General features: G+C 33.2%; 1 protein-coding gene across 1 annotated transcript in view; it reads right to left on the bottom strand.

Moving 5' to 3' along the window:
* Positions 1–3,168: 3,168 nt before the first annotated feature.
* LOC106459880 (alpha-tocopherol transfer protein-like) overlaps positions 3,169–10,012 on the bottom strand; it is a 13,131-nt gene continuing 6,287 nt past the window's right edge. Inside the window, exons 3-7 of the mRNA XM_022386444.1 lie at positions 8,563–8,624; positions 7,559–7,752; positions 5,155–5,265; positions 3,868–3,967; positions 3,169–3,323 (exon numbers count right to left, since the gene is read on the bottom strand). Coding sequence (XP_022242152.1) covers positions 3,169–3,323; positions 3,868–3,967; positions 5,155–5,265; positions 7,559–7,752; positions 8,563–8,624 — 622 coding nt within the window. The remainder of the gene's footprint in view (positions 3,324–3,867; positions 3,968–5,154; positions 5,266–7,558; positions 7,753–8,562; positions 8,625–10,012) is intronic.

Here is a 10,012-nt window from a genome sequence, read left to right as displayed (position 1 = left end):
CCATTTGTACTTCTTGCCACTGTTGTTGACTTTCCTGTAGTTGCTACTGACTTTCCTGCAACTGTTGGAGACTTCCTTCCTATTTCTTTTCTCATTCTTCTTGTTCCATTTGACACTGGTTGTGGTTTTCTTGCCACTACTGTTGTCTCTCTTCTTGTTTATTTTCTCGTTCTTCTTGTTTCTTTTGCTTGTATTGGTGCCATCAAATCTGCTAAGTCGTAGTTTGATTTGCCACTTCTCGTTTCCATTCCTTCTTTTTCTGTCCCACTCTCTGACACCAATTTGTTACGTATATGCTTGTTTGTTAATTTCTGGTAGAAATTCTTTCCGAGGAACTTCAGCAATACAAGTCCTTTTTTGATTAAACCAGTTTTTCTTTCTCGTCACTTTAAACTTAACAACTTCTATAATACACGCTATAAATCACAACGATTCACAATCTCGATAACAAAACACACACTAGCTCGAAACAGAATCGTAAATTACCCGAAACTCTCTTCATTCAATCGCGCAGGCTTTCTCTGCCAGGTTTATATACTAAAAAAAAAAAAAAAAAGGACGTCTCGAATTAACTCTGTCTTCCCCGGTAATTCATAGTCATTTGAGAAATTAATCTCGTGTTACCAGGGTCACATGACTTCCGCTGTCGCAACATCACATTATTCTAGTCTAAAATGGTGACATTAACACAAGGTCCTGAAGATGGTGGTGTAGAACAATGAAGCATGCAACAGTTTTTAGGGCAGGTCCCTGTTTTTAATAAATTATTTATTGTGCAGATATTTTATTGTTGAACTCTTTTAAAGAAAGTATATATATCTATATATATGCACAAGCGCCGTTTTAATTTAAATGAGATATGTTTAAAAATTACTGATGTAGACAAAATACATTTAGGCTGTTTAGATTAAATTATAGCTAATTACTATACAGTGAAACATAACATTCTTAGTGTGCAAGAATTGAATATACTATTGATCACAATACTTTATATCATAATTGGTTAATTATTCGTTAAATATTATGCATAGAAAAGTTTAGGAATGAATGTTTGAAGCTTACCTTTTTTTATGTGAAAGTAATGTATATTAAGTTCTGAGAAGAAACGTCTATAAAATATCCCGATCATCATAGCATATTACTCACTATCAGTCATTTACGAAATTAGAAATAAAAAGAAGTTTTAAAATATGAGATAAACCTCTCGAGTAAAATAAGCCTTCCAAAAGTAGAAGTCGTCAACATATATACAGTTAAATCATAAAAATATTGCCAAATAAAAAAGAAACACCTAAAAACACACGTTTAAATGAATGAACAGGAGTGAAAACACTAATATCAAAGTATTTTATTTTATTGTGCTAATTGTAATTAGTGCCCTTTTCGAATATTTACTTTACCTTTGTATTTACATATGACCTTTTGCTGCACATTTAGGATACTGTAAAATTATTTACAATCTTTATTGAACTTGTACTTTTATGTTTCTACGTATCAGTAGTCAGTTGGGATTTTGATTAATTTGGGTTTTGTGATCCAGAATCAAAAAGAGGTTCCTGACCTAAAATTGCGTGGACAATACAAAATATTTATAGTCATACATTACATTTATTGACATCACAGCACACTGTGTAGTTTAACTACAAACAAATAAACATTTATTGATAAAGATATTTCAATAACTTTGTTAATTACCAGATGACAGTTTTCTTAGAAGTAGTAATGGCTGGAGATGGCTTGAATGGGTAATGAAGAAAAACTTTAATATAAGTTTAACATAACAGCAAATATACAAACATACAACGTTTCGACAAGGTTTTGTCATCTGATTACCCATTCAAGCCGTCTCCAGCTATTATTAGTCTAAAAGTGGGTTCCTCGTCATCGAATTTGAATTCTTAGAAGTAAGTTTGGTAGGAAAATTTTTATTGCAAATTAAGAGTAAATAATCTTGTTTAAATTATATTTTGAAACTGTCGTTGATTCTGAATCTGATTAGTATTAATAACAGATGATCTCACTTTTTTAATTTTCAAAACTAAAACGATATTTTTAAAGTAGTAGCAAATGTTTAATATCTAAAACGAGAAAAAAATATAAACTTTTATTTTCGCTACAATCTAGATGATTAGGTTTGATCTGATTATCATATGGGTTATCCGTTTTTGACATTAAACTCAGTATTAGAGTTAAGAGATTATGCATAAATAATAATTTAACCCTTATTCAAAGATAATTTTAAATATACAACAGATTCTGCTGACTTATATAGTATGATGAGAACCATTTAATTCTAAATGAAAAATCTATCATGAATAATAGGGATTAAAAATGGTGTGTGTGTACAAAAATGTGATAACGTTCATAATGTAAATACTTTTTCGTCTTGAAAATGTGCATAAAATATGAATAATCTACGTAAAAAACTGAACAAACCTCAAAATATACGAATTTGATTCCATGTGAATTCTATTGTTGCAAAGAGATCACATAAAAAATATAGCACAATTTTAATGTTAATTCAATATTTTCAATGGTTTCCAAATGCGTTTTTAATTTGGCCATTTTATGGTCTCTGATATGTTTCACTTCAGTAACAATCATGGTTTCTGATCATGTTGTAATTCAGTTAATAGTCATGGTTTATGAAATGTTTTATATTCAATGACATTCCAAATATCTGACAAGTAGGTCTAGCTTATTCATAGTCAATGTTTCTGTACTTCCGATCTAAGATTACTAATGTCTATACTATGATATATTTCTCAGTTTCTGTCGTTATTTTAAGTTGAAGAACTCTAATATAATTATAAAGTTATGGGTAAATTTCTAAAACTTTGGTAATGACCACTTCTGGCTATTAGTATCGCAAACCGGAAATTCTTCAACGAAAGGCGATATTGTTTAACAGTGTTTATATATATAATATGCTTCCCAGTGACTAAGGAGTAAGCCTGTAGGCTTTCGACGCTCAAAATTGGGTTTCGATACTCGCAGTGGGCAGAGCACATATAACCCATTGAGTAGCTTTGTGCTTCACAATAACCAAATCAAACTAGTTTTTTTGATATATACATATACTTGAAATTGGAGGTTTTTGGACTGAACATTGAAAGTGTCATTGATTTCATCCTTTAAAGCTTCCGAAAGAAAATAAGACAACTAATGTCAGTAAATGTTTGCCCAAGTAAGTCTTCCTAGGAAGTTTACAATTGGATAAGAGGACTCTCTTTTATTTTTCGATTTCTTGGATTCGTCATAACTCATTTGATCAAGCAGAAGTAGATGTTCCCTTCTTTCACGCAGCTTTTCAACCCAACAGCCTGTAAGGTTAAAATGTATGTTTTAATTTCCATGATTATAAAGATCTTATGGTATTCTTATTGATGTTATTGGATAGTATTATTTTTAAATTTCAAAGCATCAAAATATCATCTTATACAATTTCATAATAAATATAAACGACTTTATCAGTGATGAATAATAAAGTGGAATATATACTGCAGAAATAGGATCCAGTTGCTTATTGGATGGGTTAGAAAATGAGAAAATATCAACCATTAATATTTCTGAAGAATGATCAAACATACAAAAACACCTATTTTTAATTTTGTAATATCTAAAGGAATAAAAGGTCTAACAAGTGAGAGAAACATTTGGATAACTATTGACTTTCGATAAAAGTGTGTCCGAATAAAATGTTATATATAAACTTATGTACTCGCGAAAAAATGGTCAATGTGTGAAAAAGTGATAGTGTTTGTATACACGAAACAATGAAGGAAGGAGCTTGTAGTATTTAATTGAATTTAAGAAGAAAAAAAAGCCACAAAGTAATATCAAAACGTTAGATATTTATGACATTACCAGCAAGTTCCTGGACAGTGATCTGGCCGCCATATTCCTTTGGAAGTATTGTTGCAGGAAAGTGCATTTGAAGAGATTCTACGTTCCAGTGGACAACCATCTACATACAGAGTAATCGTCTTTATAAAACAAATATTGATTCACAACTAAACTAAACGTGGTTGTATAACTTATATTAAATTTTGGATACTTATCTGATGAATAGAACCTATAATTTTCAATACTGGACACAGAATATTCCTCTCAAAAGAACAAGTAACGTTAATAAAATAAATACACATTTGGGTTAGTTCTCGATGTCCTTAGTTTTATTCAAAGGTATAGTGTGATTATGAAAATTATTAAGAAGTGCATTACTAGCATTATTAGCAGTTAACATTTTAATTCAGTTGGTACAGCATCCCCTGCAGTTAGGGAAGTCTCATTTTCGCATTCGAATTGAAGAAATATCAATATAATTTAATTACAACGATAACAACATTTCTTGTACACGTTTTGTTTTTCAAGTCATTTTTATTAGTATGAAAATCATTTGCATATCATTGCTAAGAATAATTATGCTGCATGTATCTCTACGACTTTATGAATAATATAAAAATCAAACTTTAATATAGCATTCTATTATTCGAAGGTTTAAGCGTAGATCATGTTAAATGTACGAAAGTGATAAACATCATTTTTGAAAAACAACAACTAAATTTTACTCAAATACAAAAATTCACCTGGTTAAAAACAGTACTAATGACGTGAAGTTTACTTTTCATCTGTGTTGTTAATGGCATACTAAATAATGTCTATGAATGTATTAAATGTTTAATTGATTGTTACTCTATCTATAGAGTATAGATGCCAGCTGTTGATTTATCTCTCTCTTTAATAAGAATGTCAACATTTCTCTCAAATCCAAATGCTCAACCTTAATATGAATGTTGGTAAATATAGCATCAATCTAGCATATAAATCATTGTTGATTGTTGATATATATTAATTAATTATCAATATTTATTCGTTTCGTTAAGATACACAAAGTGTGTACTAAATTTCATTTTATTAATAATTATTACAATAAGTTAATTAAGAAAATTATATCGTTACTTTTCACATCTATGTTGCTTTTTAAAATAAAGAAGTTACAGTTTGAAAATAATGAAAACTGCTTCCTAATGGACACTCTTGATCCACTATACTATTCCACGCTTCACAATTCTTTTACATAATGTTGGAAAAGTATTCATTCATTGATGGGTAGGAAATACCCATATACAAAAGCCAAAGAATGTAACATACCCTTTTCTGAATTTTTTTACTGAGTAGGCTCTTGAAGAGTTCGTAGATAAAAAGAAGGTATGTTGGCATGTTAAACCAGTGGATCTTTTTATGATGCATCGGCATTGCTTTCTGAAACGCATAAATAACATATTTCAATTTGATGTATGCCTACATACACACATGTCAACGATATTTAGCTGATTATTTTATGGAATATGCATCAGATCTAGAACATAAATATGATAAAAACGTATCTATTAAGAAAACATGACCCCTTTTTTTCTTTGATACTAATTTTAAGTTTTTTTATTATAATTTAACTTCATTGTGATATCAGTGTATTTTCTATGGCAAGATAAGGCAAATTTTGATCATAGAACAACATACATCAAGATAAAATTCACCAAATAACCCTAATTATTTTTATACTATCGATAAAATTCGATTTTATAGCTTAAACTACTTGTTATTTGAAAACTTGAACACATTTATTTTATGGATTATGTAAATTTAACGTTCATGTCGGCACCGAAAGAAAAGACTGGTAGGTCATGGTATCACCTTGCTTTCAATAATATTCGTACGGTGATCACAAATGAAATGATATGATTGAGACTTAGATGCTTCTAAAAATTGCATACCTTCCCTGAACTGAGGGTGTATGAATATTATCTTCAGTTTTAAACCACAAGTTGCTGAAAGTTTTGAAAAGTTTAGTATCACTTTACTACATCAGATGACATTATCAACTTGTCCACTCGATAATCTCATGTTCACTTGAAGAATTAAATAAATAGATGAAGCCGATCAGATTTTTGAGTGTGGACCGGCTTTACCTTTACAAACCTTCTGGTTTTTCTACCGACAAAACGTCGTTGTTGCAGTGAAGACCCATATTAAACTCCAGCTTGCTACTCTGAAATGAATCGTCAATTTTGAAATGAAATTTAATTTTCCTATATTATATTATGATACTACACATTTTCGATAAAATTCCACGCCTTTTTTTATGTACCTTTTCATCCCATATGATCAGTACTAAGAATTTTGTGAGTACAATACATGCGAGAACTTTTATTAGAACCCATTTTTTTTACCATTTGAAAAATAAAATTCAGTTTTCTAGGAAAACGTGGCGGACTAGAAAAACTGCTTAAGAGACACAATTTCATGACCTGTTTTATCTACATTCCAAATTTGGAGGAAGAATTCCGAGGTTTATATGGCAATGAGATACCTCGTTTGTTCTTGCCTATTTCCGGTATTCATAGCGTCATGCACAATACGAACGGACAACGTACTTCTAACAACATGACAAATTGTGTCACAATATTATTACTACACATGAACATGTAAATACATATCTCAAACGTACTGGGTATATTCTATGGCATAGCACAGCAAGCTACTGACCTTCTTCTATGGCTATGAAACAGGGTATGCTTATATGAGTAGGTCTTAAATGTCTCTTGAAGTTTACATAACTCCAAGCATAATATTTTCCCTAACAACTTCTCCTTAGTAACTAACCACTTTAAAAACTAACAAGCAATAGGTAAACGCCTTCACTACGATAAAGGCTACATTTGAAGGAACAACCGAGTTTCTCTGTGCTGCCCTCATGCAGCAGTAGAACCGAGGTATTTCATTCATTGCATCGAGACAGACAGAGTGACAGAGAAAATAGCTGTTTGGACCTGAAATAGTTTGTTTTGTTTACGGCAAAGCTACTAAAGTTATCTGCCACCGTGCCGAATTTTGAACTGCTGACCAGAGAGAGCACTCACCGCTAACTCTTGGGATACTCTGACCAATGGCTAGTGGGATTGATCATCACATTATAACGCTCTCATGACTGGAAGGACGAGCATATTCATCTCCGTGTTTCGATTCAGCGATCCGAAGATTGCGTGTCCAGCGCCCTACCTACCTGGCCATCTTGAATAAAATACTTTTTTTCTGAACTGAAGTATCAATATGCTTTAATGTTGATTAACACAATACTTTTTAAAGTTAATGTTTCGCCCGACTTGGCCAGGTGGTTAAGGCACTCGACTCGTAATCTGAGGGTCGCGGGTTCGAATCCCTGTCACACCAAACATGCTCGCCCTTTCAGCCATGGGGGCGTTATAATGTGACGGTCAATCCCACTATTCGTTGGTAAAAGAGTAGTCCAAGAGTTGGCGGTGGGTGGTGATGACTAGCTGCCTTCCCTCTAGTCTTACACTGCTAAATTAGGGAGGGCTAGCGCAGATAGCCCTCGTGTAGCTTTGCGCGACATTCAAAAACAAAACAAAGTTCATGTTTATTAAAAACTGACACCCATAACTTTCACTTAGGTAAAACATAACAAAAACTTACAAGCCGCATTAAAAACTGCATTTTACCGAAGTTGACAACTTTTAGCAAATGTATAACATACTTCTCCTGCTGATAAAAGTCGTTGGGTTTCCTTTAAGCCAACAAATGTAAAGTGGCCTAAGGAGAAGTCAGTCTGGTCAAATATGTAAGTAAACCCTTTTCTTTGATTCTCCTCATCTTCTAGAAGCGTTTCAAATGTTATCGTAAATGCTCTGAAGAGGTCTCTTGGAGAATGACGTTTTGGATCAAGCTTTCCTGTTGAAAAGTAAAGGTTAGTTAAAATAGTTCAAAGTACGTAATATCTAAAACATACACAAACAATCCAAAGGTTATAGCATTTTATATATGGTTGTAATATGCAAGTAAACTAGGTTGTCGTGTATATAAGTGTATGTATGTATGTTTAAAGTATAACTTTGGTCAAAGAAGTGACTATGTACCTTTCGCTCCAGTTACCTGTTGTTCACAGTAATTCCCTATGGTATTACAGGCACTTTGTGGTGGGAAAGATTGCTGTAAAGTAGAACACGTTGTGTTGAAGCAGATAGCGATCTGCTTTTCATGCGCACACTCATAGTTTTACTTGGGCTTTGTACTAAATATTGTTTCATTCTGTCTTACGTTGTATTTAGCCTCTTTCCTAACTATAAACAAAGTCAAATCTAAAAGAATTCAGTTTAACTCAGCGATACATTTTCTGTTCCATCCCCCTGTTCAACCTGAGAATACATCACAGTCATAAGAGATAATCTGAAATTGTTGAAACATTCAAGTAGTTCAGTTATTATTCTTTTGTAAATACTAAAAATAAGGTAAAAGAATATCACTTGCTTGAGATTTGAGTGTCAGTTCTTTTACGTTTTTAAAAGACAATTCCAAAATCAAAATGTAGTATGGTATTTTTCAAGATACTTAGTGTAACTTTCTAATATGATGGATTTACAATCACAATAAATACATAAAATAAATACAATCAATTTAAATGAAGTGTCAGTTTATAGCGGATTTGTTTTTAAAATAATTAATATAAAATTAGAATCCTGGTTAACAAAATATTTAACTCACCTGCAATACTGAAGATTATAGTGCGGCCATCTTTGTCTTTTTCCGGAAGTGGAAATACGAAACTGCAACAACAAAAATTCAAAAACTTTCGGGTAAAAAACACCTATGATTATTAGAACGTGGGTAGTTTACTTAAAATTCTGTTAATTACATAGATGTTATAAGACAACAGTTTGAGAATGTCCTGTCTAGGACAAGAAAACCTAAAAGTTTTGAAAATATAAAATACTGTTACGACAGCGGAAGTCGCGTGACTCTGGGAGCATATGCACTGGAGTTTCTCGAATTATCGAGGAACCGCGCGAATGTCCGAGTGCTTGCTGGACGCCCTCTTTTTTTAGTATATAAGCCTGGCGAGAAAAACCAGCAGGATTGATGAGATAGATAGGCACGGTAAGTAAAGTGTGTGAATCACTTTGATTTATAACGTGTGTTATAACGGTTGTTAAGTTTAAAGTGGCAGTGGAAATTATGTGTATTACTAACATTTGTATCGAGAAAGAATAAACTGGTTCAGTCAATAAAGGACTTGTATCACTGAAGTTCCTCGGAAATAATTTCTACTGGAAATGAACAAAGAAGCAGAAATGTAACAAATTGGTGTCAGGAGTGGGATGGAAAAGAAAACAGAAGGTGGAAACGAGAAGTGGCAAATCAAACTACAGCTTAGAAGATTTGATAGCAGCAATACAAGAATGGCAATAGAAACAAGAAGAACAAGAAAAGAAACAAGAAGAGAGATTACAGCAGTTATCGGAGGAAAAAGAAAAGAAACAAGAAGAACGAGCAAAGAAAAAAGAAAAAAGTACTCCAACAGTTGAGAGAAAGCCAGCATACACAAATAGAAAAGATTAGTAAGTTTCAAAGTGAAGTAAATACATTAAAGGACGACTTAATGTCTTTTACACAGAGAGGATATATTAGCCATGGACCTAATCAGCCCCAGACAACAGGAAGCCTCTTCCAGACCCTGCAGCTAAACCCTAAAGCAGACATCTTCCGTCCTGCCAAAAGTCACATTCCAGACATGAGTGTTAGCAGGTGGTGACAGGCACAACTATAGAGTGCTGGTAACTGCTTTAGAACACAGGTATGGAACTCAAAATCAGTTCTACAGGAAGTCTTCAGGACTAGGCTTAGGACGAGAGTGCTAGAGGGGAGAGCCTGCAAGAGCTGGCACAGGATTTGGAAAGTATGGCACACAAGGCCTATCCGACTGCACCACCCGATGTCCTCAAGCTGTTGCTGAGGGATCAGCCTGTAGATGCCTTGGACAGTCCACAACTGAAGATACAAGTAAAGCAAGCATACCCCTCTACTATGCATGATGCAATGGTCAGAGCTCTTGAATTCGAATCCTACGTCAAGTCCAGCACAGAAGTACCAAGGTTGGTGCAGTCACCAGGATTCATGGCCAGAAAAGGGCAGCTCTCAGAGAAGTTTGAGGGAC

This window comes from Limulus polyphemus, unplaced genomic scaffold (genome assembly GCF_000517525.1).
Source record: "Limulus polyphemus unplaced genomic scaffold, Limulus_polyphemus-2.1.2 Scaffold674, whole genome shotgun sequence".
NCBI lineage: Eukaryota > Metazoa > Arthropoda > Merostomata > Xiphosura > Limulidae > Limulus > Limulus polyphemus.
This window is presented reverse-complemented; position numbering and strand designations above follow the sequence as displayed.